This window comes from Rousettus aegyptiacus, unplaced genomic scaffold, assembly GCF_014176215.1.
Source record: "Rousettus aegyptiacus isolate mRouAeg1 unplaced genomic scaffold, mRouAeg1.p scaffold_m13_p_2, whole genome shotgun sequence".
NCBI classification, from domain to species: domain Eukaryota; kingdom Metazoa; phylum Chordata; class Mammalia; order Chiroptera; family Pteropodidae; genus Rousettus; species Rousettus aegyptiacus.
In genome coordinates this window covers 75282523-75310323 of record NW_023416295.1, presented here as the reverse complement: position 1 = coordinate 75310323, position 27801 = coordinate 75282523, and the positions used below count along the sequence as shown (strand labels likewise).

Here is a 27801-nt window from a genome sequence, read left to right as displayed (position 1 = left end):
CTTTAACATAAATGCTTGTTTAGATCACCTATATAAAATAAAACCAGCCTGTTACAGCCTGGGCAATACTTTTCTGCTGAACACTGTATTTCCTTCTTGTTCTCTGTTGAAGCGAGAGTTAAAAATAGAATATTCTTTGGAGCCCTCCAGGGAAGTGCCTGAGCCATCAGTTTATATTGTCCTAGTTCTCTCAGCTTGCAGAATCGATTGTGCTTTTCTCTGAAAGTGCTGGAAGAAATGGAATAATATTGGAACAGTGCAGTCCTTTAACAAAGGAGAATGGCAGTATTAAATAACACCTATATTGAGATCTGGACGTTTATTGTCTTGTTTGATATCACTTAAATAGGCATTGCTTACATTACAAAACAGATGCTTTTCCACAATATTGACACAAATTTCTGTAAAAGATAACTTGTTTCCCCCTAACTTCTAGGTTAAATCCAGATATATCACAGGAAGGATTTTTTTTATTATTATTCTGATATACTGAAACACTTTTTATTGAAGAAAGAATAATTTAGGTAGTAGCCAAGTTGGTGGTATAGTGAGCATCAGGATACTGGGGATCTCTTCTGGTAGTATTTTTTAAACGTAATGATACTTTTCATTCTCTAGGAATCTGCTTCATCCTTCCTAATCTTCAACCTTCTCCATCTTTTCCAGATCATTGGATTTTTTTCTCATACTTGGCAGTCTTCAAACTATACTTTCAAAACTATCACAACTTCCCTTTCCTTTGTCTGAATAATTAGATAATGAACCTGAACTACCATGCCACTTCTCTTAAGTGCTTTTCTGTAACAATTGATGCTCAGCATCCTGAATGTTCAAACACAGGTTCAGAGGATTTTGTAAATAACATGAACACTTCCTTAAGATATAAACTTTATTAAGGAAGTATGCATAAATTTTATTAAGGCATGCTTGTCTTTAGGTGGCCCTTTATTTCTGTAGCTAATAAATTATTAATAATTTTGTCTTACATAGACAATAGTAAGGTTCTTCCTATCTTTAACTGGATTAGTAGAATGGTGTTCTGGGTATTTTGGGGTTTTTAGTGCTTTCCAACTGAATATTTCTAGTTTTGCTTATGATTATAGCAATTTTAACCAACATAGATCCCATGGCTTTATATCACTTGAAAAATTCTAATAATCTTATTGCAGCTTTTAATATTCTGCTCTTCGGAGCATATACTCCAAAATTATATATTTTGTAACAGTTACTAGGTTGTTGTTTGTTTGTAATAATGATTAGAATGAATGATCAACCATCTCATCTTGACTTCTGGAAAAAAAAAAAAAACAGTTTTTGTACCTGTCCTAATGCCAGTAGAATTTTCCTTCTGGGGTATCAGTCATACAGAGCATCAAACATTAAATGATGCTTTTTTTAAAAAATCTGTGATAACCTTAGAAAGATTCATTAGGCTCTAACAGCTTCCTGATCACTGTGGGTCAAATCGAGGGGGTTTTTCTGCCTTGAATATAAAAATGAATGTAAAGCTACTCAGTGTATAGAAAACAGCCATTGCTTCACAAGAACTTCAAGACTTCACCCATGATACAGAACATACCTCTCATACACAATGTGTCCAAGTTAAAGTTGGCATTGCCCCACTGGGTAAAGTCTGACCTCTAGGCAAAGCAACTCACCTTTGTGAAAAAGAAAGCCAAATATATGAAAATTCTGCTAGAGAAAAATCTCTTGTGGGATATTGCAACAGAGAATATACCTTTGAGCAAAGACATTCGGCAGAATAGCGAAGCTAAAACCCAAAGAAGAACATTGGAGATTGACGTGGAAATACTTAGGGCATTAGAGAGACAGACCAAGAGACATGGAACCTGAAATATGCCACCATTTGAGCCTCCTCTTCCCCTTCCCAGTTGTTTTATATACATGTCAAATCTAATTATAATAGGGGCAAGCAAGTGTATCCTTGAAATGCAGACGTCACAGTATATCTTGGCAGTGGGCACAAGTGAAGGAAAGAGTCCTTCCCAGAAAGAGGATATTATTGGCTGATCACGTAAACTCTTTGACACCTGGTCTTTTTTCAGTGTCCAAGTTCATATAGCTACCATCTGGACAAACTGCTCAACAACCTTTCACTCTGATTCTTAATTTGGATTGCTTATACTTACAAATAATCTTCAGTTCAAATGAAAAAAAGTTTCCTGGTTGATTATTTACAGTAATTCTCTGTTTTCCTATAATTAAATTTTTCTTAAGACTTAGATATGTTAAACTACAGTAAAAGTTTTCGTTAATGAAAATTCTCAGGAAATGGAAAGGGGCCAGGTGTTTAGTGTTCTGCTTATTTGAGCAGTGTCCCTGGAGTATTCTTTCTACTTCAACATTTTTCCCGAGAAAGGTAAAGTTTAGAATCAGACTGCTGTATACAAATTCTAGCTACAACACTTACCAGCTGGTGACTTTGGACAAGGTATGAACCTCTCTGTGCTTTTATTTCTTCATCTGAAAAATGGAAATAATTGTACCGATTTCATGAGATTGATGACATTAAATGAGCTAGCATATGTAAAGTGCTTAGAACAGTGCCTGAAATGTCATGTAAATTTAGCTACTAATATTACTGTGTTATGCCATCGAAGAAATGAAAATTATGTAGTATTCTAAATGAAAAGGCATAGGAATTTGGGGTTAAATGTTTTTCTTTTTTGTATTCAAATTTTCATCCCTGAAAACCTATTTTATAATCAAATAAAGCTTTTTTTAAAGGATTTTAATGTCTAGTTTTTTCAGAAATGTTCAAATAAAACCTTCATTTCAAGCTTTACATAGTAGATATGAACTAAAATACTTCTGTGTTCTTCCTTATCAAGTAAGCACTTTGAGGTTAATTACATGAAATCTATCAACTGCTGTGCATTTTTCAGTGAGAAGCTTAATGGAATGAGTCATGAATTCCAGACAGGTGATTTGTATTCTTAGGATTAAGGCAGTTAGTATGTTTAACCTAATTATAAACATGTTACCTTAAAACTTTAGTTTTGCTCTCAGAAGTCATTCAACTAAATGTAGACATTGGAAAACTGGTCATTCTGTCAGCCTGTCAGCACATAGTAAACTCCTGATTCTGTGTAGAAGTGTTTATTATTTTGATTCCAATATGTTAAGAGAGTTTTTCCCTATTATTTAGTGAGTATAAATATCAAGTGCCTACTTTTTTGGCTTAGCTATGTCATAGCTTATAGAGGTTTGGGTTTGTTTTTTTTAATGGAGATAATGTTAAACTTTCTAATTTTACCCTTAAAAAGCACACCATTTTAGTTTTTTAGGCATACACAAACCATGAGAAAAAAATTAATAAGAATTTTATATTACCTGTAGAGTTTTAAGAGATGTAGAATAAAGCAATGAAGGAAGAGATCAACAGTAATACAGAGATAATGGGGGACTTTAACTCTCCATTGACACCAGGGGACAGATCTTCCAGACAGAAAACCAACAAGGAAACAGCACCCTTATATAATACACTAGAACAGCTTGTTTTAATTGATATTTTTAGAACATTTCACTTCAAAGCAGCAGAATATACATTCCTTTCAAGTACACATGTAACTTTTTCCCAGAGAGACCACATAGTAGGCCACAAAAATGTCTCAGTAAACATCAGAAGATTGAAATCATATCAGGCGTCTTCTCCAACCGTAATGGTATGAAATTAAAAATCAATTACAAGAAAAAAAATGGAAAAATACACAAACACATGGAAGCTAAGTTATGTATTAAACAGTGAATAGATTAACAATGAGATCAAAGAAGAAATTAAAAGTTACCTTGAGACAAGTGAAAATGAAAATACAATGACCCACAACAAACGCAGTCCTAAGAGGGAGATTCATAGCAATACAGGCCTCCCTTAAGAAACAAGAAAAATCTCAAGTAAACATTCTAAATTTACACTTAAAAGAAATAGAAAAAGAAAAAACAAAGCCCAAGTGAGTAGAAGGGAGAAAATAATAAAGATCAGAATAGAAGTAAATGAAATAAAGTCTAAAAAATACTTTAAATTTAACTATAAAAGATCATTGAAACCAAGAACTGGTTCTTTAAAAATATAAACAAAATTGATAAACCTTTAATCAAACTCATCAAAAAAAAAAAAATACAAGATTTAAATAAATAAATTAGGAGTGAGAAGTGACAACAGACACCACAGAAATACTAAGGATTATAAGAAAGTACTGTGAACAATTCAACTTAGACAACCTGGAAGAAATGTATAAATTCCTAGAGACATATAATCGTCCAACACTGAATCAAAAAGAATCAGAAAATCTCAACAGACCAATTACTACAAACAAAATTGAATCAATAATCAAAAAACTCCCACCAAACAAAAGTCCTAGGCCAGATGGTTTCACGGGTGAATTTTACCAAAGAGTCAAAGAAGAATTAACACCTATACTCAAAGTATTCCAAAACGTTTAAGAGTCTGGAAGGCTCCCGGGTGCATCCTATGAGGCCACCATTACCTTTATTCCAAAACCAAAAGCACTATAAAAAAAAAAAAGAAAAGAAAAATTATAGGCTAACATCCCTGGCGAAGATAGATGCAAAAGTCCTCAAAAAAATATCAAATTGAATTCAGCAAGACATTAAAAAGATCATATACGCTGTGATCAAGGGGGATTTATTCCTGGAATGCAAGGTCGGTTCAATATCTGCAGATGAACATGATCCATCACATAAATGAAATAAGAGATAAAAATTATATGATCACATCAATAGTTGCAGAAAGGGGTTTGACAAAATCCAGCATCCATTTAAGATAAAAACTCAGCAAAGTGGGAATAGAGGGACCTCAACATAATAGAAGCTGTAGATGATAAACCCATAGCTAACATAATACTCACCCAGGAAAAGCTAAAAGCATTTTCCTTTAAGAACAATAAAGAGACAAGGATGTCCACTTTCACTACTTTATTTGACATAGTATTAGAAGTCCTAGCCACAGCAATCCAACAAGAAAAAAGACATCTGAATTGGAAAGGAAGAAGTAAAACTCATTCTTTGCAAACGACATGATACTGGATAATGAAAACTCTAACAATTCCACACACACACACACACACACACACACACACACAAAACTGTTAGAACTAATAAATGAATTTGATTAAGTAGCAGGATACAAAATATTCAAAAGTTGGTTGCATTTTTATACACCAATGATGAACTTTCAGAAAGAAAAATTAAGAAAACAATCCCATTTACCATTGCATTCAAAAAAATAAACACCTAGGAATAAATTTAACCAAAGAGGTAAAACCAGTCCCCAGTCTTTTTGATGCCAGGGACCTGTTTTGTGAAAGACAATTGTTCTATGGACTGGGTGGGGGAGAAGTGGTTTGGGGATGATTCAAACACTTTACATTTATTGTGCACTTGTCAACCTGGATAGCATACCACGGTTACTCATTAATCCTCTCTAACAATTGTGCCTCAGTATCCTCTGTTATTTCATCAATTCATCTAGTTATGGCGCTAGCCGAAAGAGGAACACATACCACCCTTTGAACTACAGTCTTTCCTACGAGTTCATGACAAATGTCCTTATCAGCTGGTAGGATCAACTCATCGCCTTTAGTAAAAGGCTTCTGAGCTTTAGCAATACAGTTAGCCACTAAGAATGATGCTCTTAGACACATTTGATGAAATAGTAGCCTTCAATAATTGCTTCTGTTTTTCGTGTTCACGTTTTTTTCTTTTGCAAACTCCAGAGGCTTGTCTTTTAATGCAGGGTGCTTGGTCTCCATGTGACAAAGCAGTTTTGAAGGTTTCATGGCTTTGTTAGATAGCCAGTCATCACATATTATACAAAGTGGTCTTGGAGAATGTGAATCACCTGTTCAATGAACCTATAATTTAAATAGGACTCTTGGTATTTTCTTTTAAGAACAGCTTTCTTTTTGTTGGTGGTCTTAGAATCTTCTGTGTCATTATTGGGTATTTCCCCTTTTTCAAAGAAGCTCTCCAGAGACGTTTTTTACTCATTTTATCTAGAGTTAGCTTGTGGGCTTACCAAAATTGTGACTGAGACAAGCACACAGTGTGGGAAAAAGGCTTGGATGGAAATGGTAAAGTATTGAATTCTCACTTAAAGCCTGCCACTCGATGCGGCTGTACAATTGAAGTACATCACCTCACCTGCCACTATAAAGCCTGCCACCAGATGCAGCTTAATTGTCACTTGCCACTCTCTGATAGGGTTTTGATATGTCTGCAAGCAATTGATTTATTGTGGTCTCTGTGGAGTCAAACCTCTCTGCTAATTTTAATCTGTATTTGCAGCCGCTCCCCAGCTCTGGGATCACTGCCTCAACTCCACTTCAGATCATCAGGCATTAGATTCTCATAAGGAGCACGCAGCCTAGATCCCTCACATGCACAGTTCACAGTAGGGTTCAGGCTCATGTAGAATCTAATGCTTAATGATCTAAGGTGGAGCCGAGGTGGTGATGCTAGTGCTGGGGAGCAGCTGCACATACAAATGAAGCTTTGCTTGCTGGTCTGCTGCTCACCTTCTGCTATGCAGCCCCGTTCCTCACAGGCCACGGACCAGTACCACTCCATGGCCCGGGAGTTGGGGACCACTGAGGTAAAAGACCTGTACTCGGATAATTATAAGACATTGAGGAAAGAAACTGAAGAAGATATAAATAAATGGAAGCATATACTGTGCTCATGGATAGAATTAACATCATTAAAATGTCTCTGCTTCCCAAAGCAATCTATAGATTCAGTGCAATCCCTACCAAAATACAAATGGCATTTTTCACAGAACTAGAACAAATAATCCTAAAATTTATATGAAACTATAAAAGAACCCTAATAGCCATGGCAATTTTGAGAAAGAGGAACAAAGTTGGATGTATCATGCTACCTGATATCAAACTATAGTACAAGGCCATAGTAATCAAAACAGCATGTCACTGGCTTAAAACAGACACAGAGATTATTTTGGAAGAGAATAGAGAGCCCCGAAATAAACTCATGTTTATATGGTCATTTAATAGATGACAAAGGAGGCAAGAATTTACAGTTTATTTAGTAAATGGTGTTGGGAAAACTGAACAGACTTGCAAAAAAGTGAAACTGGACCACCTTACACCATATACAAGAACAAACTCAAAATGGTTTAAAGACTTAAATATAAGACCGAAAACCATAAAATTCCTAGAAGAAAACATAGGCCGTAAACTCTCCAGCATTGTTCATAGTAATATTTTTTCAAATATATCTCTTCAGGCAAGGGAAACAAAAGAAATAATAGACACATGGTACTACATCAAACTAACAATTTTTGCACAGCAAAGGAAATCATTGACAAAACAAAAAGACAGTCCAGTGAATGGGAGAAGATAGTCACCACTGATACATCTGATAAGGGATTAATATCCAAAATTTATAAATAACTCATACAACTCAACACCAAAAGAACTACCCAATTAAAAAATGGACAGAGCACCTGAATAGGCATTTCTCCAAAGAGGACATACAGATGGCCAATAAACATATGAAAAGATGTTCAACATCACTAATCTTCAGAGAAATGCAAGTTAAAACCACAATGTGATATTACCTCATACCTGGCAAAATGGCTGTCAACAGTAAATCAGTAAACAAGGATTAGCGAGAATGTGGAGAAAAGGGAACCTTCAGGCACTGTTGGTGGGATTGCAAATTAGCACAGCCCTCTGGAAAACAGTATGGAAGTTCCTCAAAAAAATAGAAAATAGAACTACCTTCTGACCCAGCAATCTCACTTCTGAGTATTTATCCAAAAAACACTAATTCGAAGAGATCTATTCGCTCATATGTTAACTGCAGCACTATTTATAATAACCAAGATATGGAAGCAACCTAAGTGCCCATCAATAGACTGTTGGATAAAGAAGAGCATTACCTTTAGACAATAGGATATTAACCATTAAAAAAAAGTGAAATGTTACTATTTACAACAACATGGATGTACGTAGAGGGTATTATGCTAAGTGAAGTAAGTCAGAGAAAAACAAATACCATATATCATTTCACCTATACGTGGAATCTAAAAAACAAAACAGAAACAAACTCACAGAAACAGAAAACAAACTAATTGTTGCCAGATGGGAAGGGGGTTGGGGATCTAGGTGAAAAGCTGAAGGGATAAAGTACAAATTGGTAGTTAGAAAATCATCATGGGAATGTAAAGTACAACGTAGGGAATATAGTTAGTAATCACAATAACTGTATAGTACCAGGTGGGTATTTGACTAATTTGGGGGGATCACTTTGTAAATTATATACATGTCTAACCACTATGCTATTCACTTGAAACTAATATAAAATAATATTGTATGTTAGCTGTAACCGAAAAATTAAAAAATAGGGCAATAAAAAATTATGAGATGATTAATAAGGGAGTTTTCTTAAGGAAGAGATTTTTTTTTAAGTCCTTAGCATTCTTATTTTTAAAGCTTCACTATTATTTAAGGTCCTGTTCCCAACTTATTTATGCTGCTTCTAAATGAAGTACTGTTTATCTGCTTTCGCAATCTTTAAAATCTAGAACTTCTGGTTAATTCTCCCTGCTCTAATACTTGTAAAATCTTTGATTCTCCACCTGGATTCTATTCTGCCTTCATCTACTTTTCACTTTACATACCATAACCAGCCACTCCTGTCTCTTCCCTATTCCCGAAACATCCATTTTTTACTTTTTCTAGGTGTTTTTATTTAAGTTCGGGCTCAAATATCACTGCCTCTGAATATCAGACAGGATTGATTTCTCTCTCATTTTCATAAGATCCTATTTATTCTGCTGTTCTGATATGGTGTCATGGCTAACAATGCCTAATTTCAAAGATAGGGTCCATGTCTTACTTATCTTATATTACCCTCCACACACATCCTGGACTCACAACATCTTTTTTACTACTCTAACAAATGACAAGGTGCTAGAGTCAGATAAAATTCATGATATGTTTTCACTTTTTTTTTTTTTTTTTTTGAAATGTACATGATTTTTGTGTGGAGATATGTGCATATCTCCTCCATTAGTAGTCATGAGTATTAATGGAAATTAGGTTACATTAAGGAATCTAAAATACTGTTGCAAATTTACTGCTGTAAATTCTATGATGTACTGTTCAAATGACCCTACATTAGAACTCTATGATATGAACTCTACAGCTATTATTGAAAATTTTCTGTCCAACTTTCTTTTCATAAGAATTTTAAGCAGTAAGCCTCTTCAGGTGAATCTCCAAAAATTTATAAATTTAAAGAAAATCAGAACCACTTTTGTGCATAAATTGTTTTTTTAGTGATTATCTTTCAAAGCAGCCTATAACTATGACTATATTGTGAATAAACTACAAAAGTAATATGAAAAACATTTGCAGTTTCTTAGGGGGTATGACTATTTAAGTCTAAGTATTTTAAGTCAGATTATGTTACGGTGAATTCTGCCAGGTGTCTACTTTTTTTTTTTTTTTAATTTTAGTGGACTATAATTCTGACAACTCAATTATAAGAAGTTACTCTCCCAGTGTATAAAGAACCGAGCCCAAATTCTAATACTGGAATATATGCTTAGGGATGTAGGTGTGTGTATTCAGAGGTGGCATTTGCAACACAAGTATATTATATTCACATCCCATTTTCACTCTTGCCTCTTATTTTCCTAGGGATGGAAATGTCTAACTATTTTTTGATAGTGTTTGGAATTTAGGTTATAAATTCAAAATACTTGTCATTTGATTAAATGAAAATAGAGTTAAGTGTTAATTATTTTACTAATGAGCAAGAAGTTTCTTCCACTCATCTTTTATCTGCCTACAAGTTTAAGTTGTTTTAGGAAATTCACAGGGAAAATAGTCTAAAGAACAGCATATTATCAATCACTTTTATTACAGATAAGGATTAGAATATACATTTTTGTTGTACAAAGTTAGATTTGTGAGAAGTCATTTGAAACATAGCCATAAAGCAATGTTGCCAAATAAATACCATTATTTTACAAAACCCTTCACTACTAAAGCATTCACTATAACTGGATTTTTACTTCGTTGTTGTTAATAAGTTGCAAAGTACACAGATATACCTTGTCTTTATGTCTTTAGAGAAGGTTGGTGCTAGATTTTATTCAATTATTTTGTCATTAAGCAAAATCATTAAGGCTTCCTGGCAACTACTGTGATGCTATTATCTACAATCGATACCTGAGATGGGATTGATAAGGATGGAAATGAAAACCGATACTTACAAGATAGCAAAATATGTTTATGGTGTTATCAAAGAAATCATTTCACTGACATTTAGTTTTGGAAGTTTGTATAGGCAGTGCCATAGTTTGGTTCATCTCTGTTAATTTTTGAATACCCTGAAGCTAGAAAGTTAGTTAGTTATTTTTATCTAGTTTCATTTCTTTTTAAGGATTTATCGTAGCTTCTAGTAATTTACTTAAGTTTTGAGCTAATCGGCTTACCTTAATGAATCTTCTTAGGATCGAGAGACAATATAATTCACATTGACTACTCAAACTTATTGTGGATTCTCATTTAAATAGCTGATGAATTCACTTGATAAAAGTAAACTTATACTCTTAGAACTGATGACTGATATTACCAACATGCTTGGTGTAATTTTCTAATACCAGCTCTAAATTTTCAACACTTTTTTAACAAGGGCCCTACATTTATTTTCCTCTTGCACTGTACTCCCAAATTCTGTACCTAATCATGGTCCCCAGAAACTAGTTGTCATAGTAGATGGTAAAACATACTAAACAGTAATTATCTGTGTAACCCAAATCTCTGACACCATAAATTTTCTCAGCTGCATAGGACATCTTTGTACACAGTTTATATTGGAATGTGTTTTATAAGAGAAAAATTGACTTGGGTTACCTACATAGTTAACCTTTTAAATGTTAGGTTTCATAATAAAGAGTTTTTTGAGACTTGCTGTTTAAACAAAATTCTATCATTTTAGAACATGAAGTACTTGCCCAAAATACAAAAGTATTCTATTAGATAAAATAAATTTAATTCAAAGCAGGATTTAACTCATTGTGCCATTACAGGTTACCAAGTTATGCCCAACCAGCAACAAAACTACCAAGGAATAGTTGGAGTTCAGCACCCCCAGAGTCAAAGCCTCGTTGGTGGCCAACCAAATGGCATTGGAAATCAGATTCAAGGAGTGGTCATCCCCTATCCTTCAGTGCCATCATATCAGGTATGTTGTCCCTCTCACCTACTTTGAGTAGAGATGATTTTAAATAAATGTATAGCTATATTGCATCTTTTCTCTTCCTTCAGTAGAGGAATAATGCTCTATAATACATAACTTTATAGTCTTAATAGTTTTATTAGTCATAGCAGCTTTGTTTTATCCTCATTTTATTACTTTAGTCATTCTCTTCATTAATTTTTAGAAAAAATATCTGAACCACATTGATATTGACAAGTAAATTTTGTCTAGCATTGTTTCTGTTGCCAAATATATAAGTATGTAAGCAAGTGTCTTATTCTATGATTCAGCTCCTTAGAAAGTCTCTTTTGAGGAGAAAGTGGAATGGGAGAGAAAATGGAGGTGGAGGTAGATATTTGATATAGTGAGATAGAGTACAGACTATAAATCAGTGTTGATAAGGTAGAGAAGATTGTGCAGTTTCCCATTCATCTCAACAAGGTGAAAACAGTCTAGCTGTGAAGATAAATGTTCATGTATTGTATCTAAACATAATTAGTGATAGTATACAGACCAATTAACTAAAGAAATTATGAAATACAGTGATGAACAGATTAGGGACTTAATACACAGGTCTTCTCGGAAGATATAAACATTTAACTAGCTCTTAAAAGAAAATTATGTGCATAAATTGGTGAAGAATGGAGATGGAGAAGTAGATGAGCAAAGGTGCTAGCATATTCCATTTAATTCCAGAAAATTAAAATTGAAATTAAAATGTAAAATGTGAAATTGTTAAGGACTCTTTTTAAGCACTAAGGATTATGTCTAGTTTTGAAGTCCCTTTATTATAGAAAGCAAATAAGGAAAAAAGAAAAGATAATTATGAAACCAGATTTCATATTCTTTCTCTCACATCTCCCTTGCTTTTAACTCCTTATCCTCTGTATGTGAGCCTAGGTACATGAGACTGCCCATTCCCTACTTCCTCCACAGCTAGACATTAAACAGGATCAGTGCCATGCCAGGAACCCTTCCTTCTCAAGAACCTTGGTCATGTACATTGAGCTTCTATTAGATAAGATGCCCAGACATTATTTAAATAAGAACTACCTTTAACCTTTAGTGGTTCATAGTCTAATGCAAGAAGTATAATTTTTAAATGAATTACAACCCTGATAGTATCATTTTTAAAAATGTAGCTAGATATTGAAAATACTTCCAAAACAGTTATAATTTCTATAGCATGCTTTTTTACAAGCTATAAATTATTTTCGCAAGGTATTTCATGTAATCCTCACACTGGGTAAATAAATGGGAGAAGTGTTGCTCTGACAAGCAATAAATGACAGCCTGCTTTTATATTTCCTTCTACATTTGATAGATAAACTGGATAGTGATAAACTGTTATCTAGAAAATAAACCAGAAAAGTCATCTGTCCTCGGTAGAGTGTATCCTGTGGCTGTACATTCTCAAGTACTGTACCCTCTTTCATTTTTTTTTCTTTTACCACTAGTTACACGTTTATTCTGTAGCTTCAGTCATCTAGATTGAGCTGTCATTTTTCATTCAGATAGATAGATAGATAGATAGATAGATAGATAGATAGATAGATAGATAGTTACAGTCAGAAATAATAATCTCAGAGTGTTACATTGCCTCAAGTAGACAAAAAGACTGAACTATATTGTGTTATACAGAGTTGGAAACATCAAACCAGTAATTTTCTCTTTGCAATAATTGAGCCAAGGACTAGTTACATTTCAGAAATATGCTAGATAGGCAAGACTGGGAAGTTAATCATGGGGCCCAGATATAGAGAATAGTGACTTGATTAGAGCCAGAGGACATAGGTTCAAATCCTGGCTTACTTACTTACTAGCTGTACATCCTTGGGCAAGTTACTTAACTTCAATTTCCCCACCTACAAAACAGGTATGATAAAAGTATCTTATTAGAGTTGTTAGGAAGACTTGGTGTAATAATACGTATAACATGTTTAGAACAGGTCCTGCATATGGTAGTTAAGTACTCAGTAATGCTGACTTTCACTGTCATCACTATCACTAATATTATCATTGCTACTGCTATTGCTAATATCATCATTATAATCATCAGAAGCTTTATTATATTGGCTTTTTTTTTTTACCAGAATCACTCTAATTTGACTATAATGTTATGGCACCTTTGTAAATTAAGAATCCATTATGCCTATGTGGTTTCTATTTTAGAGACTATAGAAACTAGAGAATTGAAATACAGAAAAGAAGAATCCATAATGTTCTTGTGGCTTCTATGTAGATGATATAGAAAACAGAGAATTGAAAGATCCACTGTTCACCAAATGCCTACTGTGCTAGAACCTGTAAATGGAGATTATAGTAAAGATAAGACTTCCCCTGAGATGGAGGTGGCATCCCATTTTTTTCAGATAAGGAACTAAAGGACATCAGGATAGTTAAGTCATTTGCCCAATGTCACATAGATAGTAAAGTAATGATGCTGATATCACATCTAGATATCTTAAGCTTCAAAGCTCACACTCTTTCCAATCCAGTATATCTCACTAGTGCCCTAACTGGGTTTTACTTAGTATGTCAAATGGTATCCTTAGTTTGAAAGTTTCTTTTTTAAAATAGCTTTTACTTAGGGACGTAAGTCATAGCAGCTTTTTGAAAATAATTTAATGCCACTAACCTACTGTAAATTGGTAAATGCTAGCCAAAAACAATAGCTAGCTGAAAAGAACATAGAGGTGATGTGGTAGTACTATGGCTAACTTATCAGGACAGCCTATCAGCAGTTTTACCTTATTCCTAACTGTTCATACTTGAAAAAAGCCTTGTGAAGACTGGAGACATTAACATTAGCAAGGTTTTGAAGAACCTTTTTCCCTTTAAATTGTCTTTCAAATTTTAGGTTTCACTGCCTCAAGGTTCTCAAGGAATTGCCCATCAGACTTATCAACAGCCTGTTATTTTCTCTAATCAATCTAATCAAGGATCTATGCCCACAGCAGGAATGCCAGTTTACTATAGTGTCATTCCACCTGGCCAACAAAATAATTTAAGGTGAGTATGACTAAGAAACCTAATACTTTAGTTTCTCACTGTTTATTAGGATTATGGTCTTGCTGATTTTAGAGTTGTCTAAGTAAGGGGCATTACCTAGTCACTATCTAATGTAGAATAGAAAAACTATGATACAATCCATTTTCTAATATTTCTTTTGACAAAATCAGTATAAGCAAAGGATTCCATATGTATACTAAAGAAGAGTCAGATTTTCTCTTAAAATTAGGCCAGTCTCCTTTTCCTCACCCAAATAGAATAAAATAGTTGGCCATAGACCGTGGAGTTCAGAGTGTTAATGTTTAAGGTTTTTGAAGGAGTTTGGGGAGAATGTATTTCCTTTAACCTCAGCAGCAGGATATCTTGCTGAAATTTTTCAGACTCTGGGGAGCTCATTTTTCATCCATATGTGGAGGGAAGTATATAAGAGAAACAAATGATAATAGCTCTATATTAAAGCTAGTCGTGTAGAATTCCATTCACTATTTCAACTTGGAAGAGCAGAAGCTTCTCGGATAAGTTTAAAGTGTTAAAAATAGCAATCTTCCTTTGAATTGGGTACCTTTAGTTTGTTGTTCAGAATATATTACAATTCATTTATTCTCACAGCATCCCTGTAAGTTTGCCAGTGGGGCCTTGGTGCTCTTCTTAAGAAGGGGTCCTTAGTTACAACTCCTGATAAAAGGTTGTCACCCAATTATAGTTACAGATAGCATTTAGGAGTGCATGACATACTTGCTTCAGTGAATCTGCTTGAGTAATGGGCACTTGACAGTGATTTTATTGCCGGGGCCACACACACACACCAGAGGAGCTCACGTGACTCTGTGGCTGCCACAGATTGAAGAAGCTTAGGCTTTTTAAACAGCAAGTTGGTTGTGGAGCTCACAGGCAGCCTTTGAGTTTGGTGTTGTAATGAGTCTTAATTCTTTTGAGGTAGAGTTGCTATACAGTGAAAATAGAAATATATACTGCGTTAAATTTCCCATTTGTTGTGTGAGTTTAAGTTCTGTACTCTCAATCTGAGCCTCTTTTTCTAAGTTTGGGGTCCATAAGGCCAGTTCAAGTACTGAATTGTCAATTAGAGGCAGAGTTCTATGCCAAAGCAGGTGAAATAGATGCGAAAAGTGCTGAATTACTTGATTTTTAAGCCAAAGTGTAACCTTTCATTTACCTGAAAGAAAATTACCATAGTAATCATTCTTTTGTAGGGCAGAGGCAGAGAGAAATAGGTATTACTTAATATGATGACTCATTTGAGACCAAAAGACTTGTTTTGTAAGTTACTTACTTAGGCCTACATGACAGGTAGAAAGGCTTTCATGAAGGAAGGAGATGAAGCATGTCAAATTCTATATAACATGGCTTAAAACATTCCTGTGTTTGTTACATTTATTAATCCTCTGAAACAAAAAAAGATCTTGACTACTTGACTTCTTCAAGAGCTGGTCCTGGACATGTGTGTAGAGGCGAGAGAGCACAATTCCATTCCCCTTTTACTTTCAGCCTTATCTTTTAAGCATGATGGCAGAATTCAAAAGCTGTCGGATAGATGCTGATGACTACACTTTGGAATGAACGATACATACTTTTAGCCTCTGGGCCTGCTTTTGCAAAGAAAATAAAAATTTGGACTTCTAACTTTGGCCCAAGGAATAGCTCGGAAGCATAGCAATTAAAAGATAAGTGAGATTCTCCAGCAACCTCTAACTTGAATCTTGATGAAAAGTCTTTGAAATTACTCATGGTTTAGGACTATGACCTAGATGAGGCACACAAATTTGAAATAAGCTTACTGTAATTGAGATAGTGATTGGTTACCTTGTAACAAACTGACATCAATCATATTACCAGTGTGAGAAATAAAATTTGTATCCTGTCAGACTTGTATCCTATACCTTTTATGCTAGTTATTTGGTAGGAAGTCCGGTCACATACAGAATTGATTTCACCTATTGTATGAAGATTTGTTAACGAATGACTTTTTTCAAAATGTAACAGCATTCTTTACAGAAGATTTTATTCTGGGCAGTATTTAGTAAACAAATGGCCATAATTGTTCCAGATTTCCAGCTTAAAGATTAATTGTTGGCTATTATTATTATTATTATTATTATTCAGATCATTGAATTACCATCTTAAGTTCTCATATATACAGAACATTCCTTCATAAAACTAGAGTTGCTAGCTTGTATACCTAATATTTTATCTTACATATTCTGATATATTTACATGCATAGCAGAGATTTGTCTGAATACTTATACATCTAGAACAGGACTGGCCCAGAGGAGAAGCTTGGTAAATCCAGACTGAATGAACACACTTCTTTAATGACAAAGGCCAGCTTGCACATACATGTTGTATGTATATGTAATTAATTCTCCTTTGTGTACCATATTATCATTAATATTATTATTTTGTTTTTGTAACCTCTATATACTTTTTAAATTTTTCATTAGATTTTTTTTATTACAAAATAAATTTGTGCTTGTTGGGATACAAGTAAAGCAATCAGTACAAAGATGCATAAAAGGAAAGCTAATTGTTATTTGCCACTCAGCCCCACCTCTGGGTCTCCAGTGCTCACAAGCTGGTATACATTCTGTTTGTATTAGCCTCCTGCCCATACAAACATATGCACATATAAATACACATCTATTAGAATTGGTCGGTAGATTCTAATGAAACAGACATTATCTTGCATTTTTTCCCTAGTAATATATTATGAATACTAGATGAGTAAATAATAGTCTGGTTGGGGTTTTGTGTTGTTGTTTTTCTAATTTCTTCACAAACAATTTTACATAAATAGGATCACATCATACAGGTAGTTTTTTGTTCTCACTTCCTCCTCTCTCCCCTTCCCTTCCTTTTCGATCATTTCCCCCCCACACACACAGGCTGGGTAACCCATGTTTCTATCCTTGATTGTATCCTTTTTCCTTTTATTTCCTTGCACCTAATCATATATTGGCATAGATATGAATATGGAAACATGAGCAAGATTGATTAGCACAGACACATAAAGCGGAGTTTATAAATAATTTTACATATAAATTAGTCTACAGCTTGCTTTTGTTTTTTATGTAATTGTATATCTTTGTGAATATAGTTATGATATTTATGTATGTGAGAGAATTTAGTTCATTCAAATTTAATATTACAACTGATACAGTAGTTCTTTTCTGCCAACTTATGTTTGTTTGTTTATTTTACCACACTGTACTTATAAATGCATGCCTCATTATTGATCATTCTATCATTTTCTCAGAAGTCCAAATGTATGCCATATTCCTTGAGACTCCTCATCATGGAATCTCACTAATATATCAGTGTATGAGATGGTCTAAATTAGCTACTTTTTAGATACTGAATCTTGTGCCATTAAACATTAGTTTTCAGGTAGCATGATGTTAGAAAGAAGACAGGCTTTGGAATCAAACAAAACCTGACTTCAGGACTGTGTGACTTTAGGCAAGATAGTCTTTTTGAACCTTGGTGTTCTCATTGCGAAATACAAATAATACCTCACAGGAATAGTGTGTGAGGTTATGTGTCTAGGACTTCGTGTATGGAAATTACATATTCTAAAACGTATACTTGTCTGTGTTCTTAGTACACTGAAAGTAGTGAAACTATTTATTGCTGATTCAGAGCTATAATATTAACCATTAGTGATTATATTGTGTCCCCCCAGTATTTCGAAGCATGTTGGGGCTCTTTGTATTTACACGTGCTCTTTGACTTACAGTGCGGTTATATCCTGATAAACCCATCCTAAACTGAAAATATCGTAGGTCAAAAATGCATGTAATACACCTAACCTACCAAACATTTAAGCTTAGCCTAACCTAATTAAACATGTTTGGAACACTTCTGTCAGCTTACAGTTGGGCAAGATCATCTAACACAATGAACACAGTGCTGGGTATTGGTTGTTTACCCTCAGGTTCACGTGCCTGACTGAGCACTATGACTGGCTTCTGCTGCCCAGCATCACAAGAGCATATTGTATAGCAAGCATATCGCTAGCCTGGGAAAAGATCAAAATTTGAAGTACAGTTTTTACTGAATGTTTATGTCTTTTACACCATCATCAAGTCAAAAAATCATAACTCGAACCATTGTATGTTGAGGATTGACTATACTTTGTAAACTTATATAATCTCTTTCCTTGCCGTCAGTTATTGTGAGTTTAGCTGCTTTAAATCTGCTGTGGAGTTACCAGAACTAAGTTTTTAAAAGAAAGGCTGTAAGTCAGATACTGGAGAACTCTACTATGAAAAAAGGTCATGGTGTCTTTGAGGAATTTGTGACATCTGTTTTAATAGTTCATGTGCCTTTAGTGCTTACCTGGTCTGCACTCTGTTCCATATTATTATGGCTAGACACTTCCTTGAAAAGCAAATAAGAAACCTGGAAGAAACTGTAGAACATCATTAGTTTCTTCTTAAAGCACCAAATATTTTTATTTTGGACGTTATAAAGATGAGAATGAAAAATATGTACAGTTAATTCTCGTTGTGGATTTATATTTACGGCCTATTTACTAAAATTTATTTGTAATCCCCAAATAGGTATTTGCAGTGCTTTCTCAGTCATTCACAGGCATGTACAAAACAGTGAAAACTTTAGACATATGACATGCACATTCGCAGCTGAGGTCAAACAAGTTGACATTTTGCTCATTATTTCATCTCTCATTCTACAAGCAAGTGTCTTTTTCATAGTCTGTTTAGTGCTACAGCTTTTTTCATTTCCATGCTCTTATTTGGTGGTTTTGCTGCTTTAAATGGTCCCCTGGCATAGTGCTGAAGTTCTGCCTAGTGTTCCTCAGCACAGGAAGGCTGTGATATGTCTGTCTTACAGAGTAAATATGTGTTCGGGCATGATCAGTTGACAAAAATATTGTGACCAACGGCTCTCAGTAACCTAAATCTGTATTTCCCATAAGAATGATGACTCAGTATTTGCTAATTCAGTGTTCACTTGACTTTATGGAATATAACTGTTATGAATAATGAGAATCAACTAAAATTTCATGTCTAATACTGTGTTAGGCACCATAAAGATAAGCAGAATCCATTAACAATATGAATTCTTATCGTTCAGCGTTTTAGTAATTTCCACTGTTAAAGGCCCACTAAATCTTACTAAAGCATAATGTTCAGGTAAAAAAGTATGAAATTTGACAAATTTCTAACCTTTGCTTGGCAGAGCACTAAAATGTTTGCTTTTCTCTCTAATGCCAAAGATTCACTGCAGCAAACTTAGGGAGCTACAGTTTTTATGTAAAGCTAAACTTAGGCATATGAAACAATTAGAAAGTCATGCAAAATGAATGTAAGGTAGGGATAATTTGAGTGTTAAGGAACAAAGTATGTCTAGATACTAAGCATTTTGTTGACGAAATGTTATGTAACATTAGCATTATACTTTGAGCTCTGTCTGCCCAGTCTTTACCTTCAGTTTCGTTCCTACTAAAATGGTGTTTTTATTACAGAAAGCTGAGAAATGCAAATAAAACCTTTCTTCCAAAATTTTTTCTTGCCCAAAGTTTTTACATATCTAGAACTTTGACAAGAACATGTGTTTATTGTTATTTTACATGTAACGAGTATGAAACAGAAAAGGTTAACCATAGAATTTAACCTGAAAGCCTGAACTCTTCTTTCTCATTTCTAGGAAGCTGCCTTATTAGTATCCAGCTATGCCTAATCTTGACAGCATGTTAGAATCACCTGTAGCACTCTTCCAGTCATAACCCCAGCCCTCTATAATCTCATTTCATCAGTCTGGGCCTGCTATAAAAAGCTTGAACCATCAGTATTTTTTAAAGCCCTCCAGTTGATTCTTCATGCAACAAGAGTTAAGACAACTGACCTACACTAACCAGCCCCCTAGTCTTATCTTCATCCACAGACTTTAGCTGTGCACAAGTGCTAACCCAGTAATATTTTACACATTTGCAAGAAAGTCATAATGTGTTTCATTGTTTATTAGTAAATTTTCACCCAAGACCCAGTGTCTCAAGATAAAACTATAAATTACTCCTTACCAAGTATAATAAATACCAGTTTGTTAGATAGAAAGTATGTCTTAAACTTTAGAGTTTAGAGCTATACAGGCTTGATTCAAACAGTCTTATGTTTTTACCAAATAGACTGTCATGGCCTTCACTCCTGTTACAGATCATAAGAAGAAATAATATTTCTATAGAACAGTAAATGAGACTTTTATTTTGAAAAAAAAGTTTTTCTTAGCTTGAGTTGCTTAGCAGCCTCACTTTCTTTTAGAGACTCCTTATGCAGAAAAGTGGAATTTGAATTATTTTTACTTTCAGGCCAACCTTTCAGTTATTGGTGACTTTTTATTTGGATTGTGTTTTTTGTGTTTTTACATGCTCTATGAAGACTTAGCATAGCTTGATACAAGTCGAGTGTGTTACCACTTTAAGCTAGCCATATATGTCAGAGAAACTAGGCTTACAGTTAATCATGGGATATCTACTCAGTCTTTGATATAGAGAAAAAATTAATTTCATTCCTACAAAGTCTTCAAAAGCAGCAAGCTAGTTGGAGAATATCTTCAAACTGCTCTCATTTTGGTGGTTTTCTATTTTATGCATTTTTCCATTTTTATTTTGAAACGCAAAAGGAGAATATACCTTTGTCTTTGATCTGTCATCTCAAAGGACTAGCATTGAGAGAAAAACTTAGAGACTATAACCTTTATATCTTAGAACTCTCAAAAAAAATATTTCAAAGAATTGTTATAAAATAATGAAAAAGAAAATCTGCTTTAAGTCTTTCCCTTTTTTCTCCCCAGAGTCTGTTTTTCCTCATTTTTGTATCCTAGTATTCTTCTAGTGTGCCCTTTGTCCTACTTCTGGAACCTGTTATGGATTCATTTTTTTCTCCTAAACTTCTATTTTTACATTTAATTATTTTTTCGTTTCATTTACAGCATTTATTGGAAAAAATCTGCATGCATTGTCAGTTTTTTGTTTGCCTCAGCCATCCTTTGAAATAATTGTTGATAACAAGGTCTCAATCTGAACCATACCTTTTAGTGAATTTTAACTTCTGGTATTAATATAAAAGAACTCGTTAACACCTAGCCTAGAGAAATAAAGTACAATAAGAAAGTTACTTTTGACTTGAAACTAATTTAAATAAATTTATTTGTAAAATGTTACTTTTGGTGCTAAAACATTGCCTTTTAGAACATTTATTTTTGTTCATTGGCTATAACAGCTTTTTACTATTTTTGTAGGCATGTATTTATCAGCAAAATTAATTAAGTTTACTGACAAAAACATTGTTAAATGAGAAGAGGATGCTATAGCTATTTCATTTTTTATGAACCCTCTAAAAATGAGTGATAATGGTGATATTTTAGATTGAAGTTATATCGAAGTAGATACCTTTAAAGAATTGGGATGGGGAAGGTAATATTTCATGCAAAAGGCTCTTCATTTTATGCCTAAGTAAACTGGTCATACTTGCAGCTCTTCCTCAGTCTCTCTCAATGAGTTTCTAGTGTTGAAAAATACCCCCAAATTTTCTACATTTGTATTTGTCTATTAAAAGTCTTCAGACTATTTAACTTGTTTGGATCTTTCCGATTATACATGTGATGTAGTCATTGTAGAAAATTTGAAAATAGAAGAAAATTTCAAAATGTAAAAAATGTGAAAAGGCAAATAGCTGCAATCTCAGTGCCCAGTGATAACCATTGTTACATTTTGGTGCACTTCACTCAACTCATTTTTCAGTGTACATATATGGGACTCATGTTTTAAACCTTGTATTTTCTATATTTTTAATTGTATTTTTCATAAGCTCTGGTTTAAAAATTAAACTAAATAAAATACATAGAATAAAATATTAAAGTTCAGGCTAACCCATTGCCCCTAGTGCAAGCAAGTACTGCTCCCAAAGTAATCACTGTTTAGAGTTTGGTGTGTATCTTTTAACACTTTTATTACTTTTAAGTATATGTGTCAAAAAGTTGTAGTTTGGTGTTTTTCCTTTTGTGGTAGAGAGGTTAAGAATGTTTTTATTTGTGTCACTATTTTTCTGCGTGTGTAGAATTATTTTTATGAACATTTTATTCTACAGCATGTTTGTTTGCTTCATTAAACATCATTCCTGAACATCTTTGTACAGAGTATTTGTATTTTTTTTTTTTTTAGATTGGAATAGGTAGAAATCGGTTTTATTCAGGCTAAGGAATTTGTATCTTAGACTCTCAACGATAGCAAATAATTGTGGTTTCTAAAGCTTGAAATTGATGTGATAAAGTTTACCTTTAAAAAAATGAGTTTAATGGCAGTTATTGAGGTGGATTTTAATTGGGCAGAGACCACAGGCAGAAGGACGTCATAGTGTAAGCATTAGGTAACAGGATCTCGTACTGTGGCAGTGGCAGTAGAAAGGGGATATACCTGAGAGGCACTTTGAAAGAAGAAATGAACATTTGGTGATATTACAAATGAGGATTAAATAAAAATGTGAGATATCTTGATGGAGAATGTCCCACTAGCAACAGTAGAGCCTTGGGGTTGGTGATTAATGTGATTGTAATTTGGGTATTGTTTACTTTAAAATTCCTAGTAGATCTAGGGTCAGCAAACTTTTCCATACAAGCCAGACAGGAAATATTTTAGACTTTATAGGCCAAGATATGAATCTGTAGATACTATTTTAGGTATTTTTATAAACAAGAGAGAAAATAAATTTCCAATAAGTATTTTTATTGACAAAATTCAAAATTTAATAATTAAGCATAATTTTTTTTATACAGGTCTACAAATGAATGGACTTACCTTAGGTGGGAATAACATTTCATTTAATTGGGGTTCAAAGTTAGTGCTCTCCGTCATCAAATTGATAGCAAATGTTTATCTGTAAAAACCATTCTTAGCTTGTGGGCCATTCAAATTCAGACAGTAGGCCATAGTTGTCCGAGTGGCCAGAGTTTGCAAACGCCTATACTATGTGATTAATAGACAGCAAAAAACAGACCAAGAGGAAATGATCTGAAACAAAGACTGACAGCATAGGGAAAAAGGGATATGGAAGGCAACATACAAGTAGATTTTAAAGATTAGCAGTCAGATGTTGCTGGAGAGGATGAAGGGCAGGAACATTGACTGTAACAAGAAAAGTCATTTGTAACCTTCAAGTAGTATGTGGTAGAGTAAAGAACTCTAAGAAGGAAATGACAAGTTTAGACAGTTAATGAAGCCTTCTGGAAGAAAGGCCAAGAGTATTTATTCAAGATAGGTAGTACTTTTTTGAAAGATAGAAGGGAAAGAATTTGTATAAATGAGTAATTCAGATAAGAAAATATATATTTTTAAAACATAAGAGAGAAAGAGTAAATCTTTTAATCTACCCTGCCTACTTTTGAATTCATTTACACCTTTCTTCCTCAAGTAAATTTTAACCTTTTCCAAGTTGTTTCTTAAAATGCACAGTGACTTTATTCACAGCCCAAGATTTTGAGTGGCTTGTCATTTTATTTGATATTTCTCCAGGCCATAGATAACCTAGATAATGAGCAATCTCCTGTGATAGGCCAAGTTTAGAAAGCAAAAGAAGATTGCCTTGGAAGTACTCTTACATATTCTGTATATTTATTTTGCGAATAATTTCTGTAGCTTGGGAGTGTGCTGACTTCTGTATTTTACTTACTGTTGTTGGGGACAATATGAGACATGTTGATGAAAGGATCTTAATAATCTACATCCTCTTGACTTTCATGTCCAGCCAAGATGAAGCAATAGAGACAGGATTTATCCTTGTACCTTAACTTTAAAACAAACAAACAAACAAACAAACATCAAACAGCAGTTTTCATTAGGCAGCGAAGAACTGTAAACCCTGGGAAACAAAATGAGAGTCTTGTGACTTCCCCAACCTCCTACCTAGAGATAATATCCTAGCCATAGCTCAGGGAGGAGGAACCCAAGCTGAGCCTCTTTCCCTAAGTTAAGGAGTTAGGAGTTAGAAGAAGCCAAAGTGGCTAGAGTTTGCCCAGAGAACTGAAGAGGAGAGAGAGCTACACAGAGAGCTGTGGTGATCTACAGAAAGGCCCTTTTGAGTCTCAGTTGATAGCTGATCACTGCATGTATGTGCAAAAACTACATAAGGCCAGGACAAGAATCACTCAAAAAGAGCAGGCAGGACAATCCCTAGAGCTCACACAAGGACAGGAATAGTTTATGTTCCTATCAGCCAGAGTGTCAAAACTTTATAATGCATGAGGCATTAAGTAGAAGATTTCAAAGGATATTGTCTCAGGAGAAGGAGAAAATTAGCCCTAGAATAGAGGCTGCTCTGGCCCTGTCTGTAAAAAGCCAGACCCAAAAGGATTAAATTATTTCCAGGTAACTTAACTGGCCCAGGACAAAGCTCAAAAATATTGTTAAAAAATACATGAATACCCAACACTCAACAAGATTAAATTCACAATGCCCACCATCCAGTAAAAAATCAAGAATGCAAAGAAGTAGGAAATGAAGGTCACGAATGAGAAAAATCAGTCAATTGAAACTGAAACAGTACTAACATATAAAATTCAGAGAGAGGAACGGGGCTGATAAAAATGAATAGAGCATCATTGTGCCTCAAGGGGTCTAATACATGTGCCGTTGACACCCTCAAAAGAAAGGAAAGGGGGGAACAAAAAGTATTTGTAATAAGTAATGGCTGAAATTTTTCAGGATTTATGAACCTTATAAACCCTTAGATCCAGAAAGTTCAATAAACTCCAAGCGAAAGAAACATGAAGGAAAGAAACTTCCAAAAATTATCAAGAGAAAATTGTAAAGACATCCAGAGAAAAATAACACATTATAGAGGAACAAAGATAAGAATGGCATCCGACTTCTTGTTAGGAAAATTATAAGCCAGAAAATGGTGTCACGGCATCTTTATTTGAAGTTGAAAAAAAAAGAACATAGAATTCGATACCTGTAAAAATATTTTTCAGAAACTAAAGTGAAACAAAGATGATTTTAAACATGCGAAAACTGAAAATTAATCACTTAGCTAACCTCTACTCAAGAAATGTTAAAGTCTTTCAAACAGAAAGAAAATTACACCAGATAGAAACCGGCTCTACACAAAAGAAGAAAATAAAATACCAGGCAATATACAGGCTAGAAAATTACATGTCTGAAAAAACACTTGTTAGGGAGTATATCAAGAATTCTCAAACCTCAGTGGGGGAAAAAGAAAACACCTTGGAAAACAGGTTATTTAAAAAGTAAACTTACACCAACCATATGATCCAACCACTCCACTTCTAGGTGTTTAACCAAGAAAAATGGAAACTGGCACCGATCCAAATGTCCAGCAACAGCTGAATGGATAAACTGTGGTGTAGTCAATCAGTTCCATATTAGTTAGCAGTAAAAATATTTAATTGTTGATATATACAACAACTTGGGTGAATCTCACAATTATCCAGAATGAAGAAAGGCCAAAGATACGATTTCATTTACATAAAATTCTAGAAAATGTAACCTAATCTCTTAGGTGACAGAAGGCAGATCAGTATTTGTTGGGGATTGGGGAAAACATCTGGGGTGGAGTTGGTAGAGAAGAAAGGAGGGAAGGGTTACAGAGGCGCGTAAGGCAACTTTGGGGGTTAGTGGTGGTTTTGTGGTGCATCCATCTCAAAACTTATAAAATTATATGCTAAGCCAGTTTATTTGCCATCATTTATACATCAGTAAAGCATGTAAAAGTAATCTTGGTCTTTCTGTACCAAAAACTAGTTTTAGTTAAAGTGAAGAGAAAAGCTGTAAAACCAACAAATCTTGAAAAACGAGTATTTTTAAAGGAAAATATACCACAGGGCATTTAACAAAAATAAAGATTGACTAATACTAAGTGATTTTAAAACTTGTTACAGAATCATTTCAAAAATGAAATTTTTAAAAAAATTTAATTAAACGTTAAAAGTAAATGCCTAAAAATAATTTCAACAAAATATGTGTAAAAGCTATGAAGAAAACAAAACAGTAAAACTAAACACCTTGTGTTAACTAGGTTTATATCTTAAAATAGAAGTGGGCAGTGGCCCACAAACTAAATATGGTGCACAAGCTAAGAATGGTTTTTAAATTTTTAAAGGATAATTACAAAGAAAATCAGAGACTATGCAATAGACACCATATATATATCCTGTGGAATATCAATATATACAGAGGCTGGTCCTTAATAGAGAAAGTTTGGCCTTTCTTCATTCTGGATAATTGTGAGATTCACCAAAGTTGTTGTATGTATCAACAATTAAATATTTTTACTGCTAACTAATATGGCACTGATTGACTACACCACAGCCTTAAAAAAAAAAAATCTTCATAGATGTGTTCCAGACATCTATACTTGAATCTTTGTAGCAGCAGTGTTTACCCCAATACTGGCAGCAACACAAATAGAATGGAATAGAATGGATAAATATATTATGGTGTATCACTAGAGCACCTCCTCTACAACAACTAGAGGCACATGGTTGGGGAAGGTATGGAGACATCTAGTGATGTTCTGTATCTTAATTCAAATGGGTTTCACAGTTCTTCATTTTATAATTCTTTAAAGAGTATAGTAATTTCCAGGCATTCCTATTGTATATATATTTTTTAAACCCCCAAAAAAGTAACTATGGGGGAAGACTTTAGGAGTTAAAAGCCAAGAGAATAGGAGGTGAGGAATTGGAGACAGTAAATAGGAATAATTTTTGAGAAGATTTCATTAAGAGGAGCATTGAATTGATGTAGTTTGTGGGAGGAGGAAATGAGGTTTGGAGAGAGCATCCTTTTCTTAGTTGAAAAAGTATTTGTATCCTGAAGGGAAAGACAGTAGAGAGAGATTTGCTGGTACAGGAGAAAGGGGTGAGTTGTAAGGTCCCCAAGGAGAGTGAGAGCCAAAACTCAAATGGAAGTGGGTTAACCTGAAATAAAGAGTACAGAGGATTTGTGTGTGGTAAATAGAGGAAAAGTAGAGTACACAGGCACATATATTAGTAGGTGGATAGATATGTGGCAAGAGGTTTATGAAAATTTTATTCTGATTGCTTTGCTTTTCTCACCAATGTAGGATTCCAGATATGAAGTGCATTATCAAAGTAGATAAATGTTTTAAAGTTTTTTGGGGGGTTTTTTGGTTTTTTGTTTTGTTTTGTTTTTTTGTTTGTTTGTTTTTTTACTGTAAAGATTCAGTACAATTACTTTAAGACAAATTTCAAAAAGAAAGCATCAAGATATGGGGAAATGTGACAAATGTGTCTGATAAAACTTGCATAAAATATTTTTATCACTTCTACAATGAGACTACAAAGAAACAAGTCATGAAGAGGAATAGTTTACTCCGTGAAAACTAATAGTAAATTATGGCATGTGAAAATATTCACTCTCACCAGCAATCTAAGAATGAGAGTTAAGGCACTTTTAACCAAAAAAAAAAAAAAAAAGACAAAGAATAAGACACTTAGTTAAC

The 27801-nt window shown here is 34.0% G+C and overlaps 1 protein-coding gene across 28 annotated transcripts in view; it reads left to right on the top strand.

Moving 5' to 3' along the window:
- Positions 1-27801, top strand: part of R3HDM1 (R3H domain containing 1) — a 161077-nt gene that overhangs the window by 110996 nt on the left and 22280 nt on the right. For 20 of the 28 annotated variants that reach the window (XM_036237745.1, XM_036237739.1, XM_036237744.1 and 17 more), the window contains 3 exons: positions 11105-11259; positions 12599-12691; positions 14135-14286. In XM_036237745.1, the coding sequence (XP_036093638.1) occupies positions 11105-11259; positions 12599-12691; positions 14135-14286 (400 nt within the window). The remainder of the gene's footprint in view (positions 1-11104; positions 11260-12598; positions 12692-14134; positions 14287-27801) is intronic. The other 8 variants (XM_036237746.1, XM_036237743.1, XM_036237734.1 and 5 more) reach the window with 1 other exon arrangement.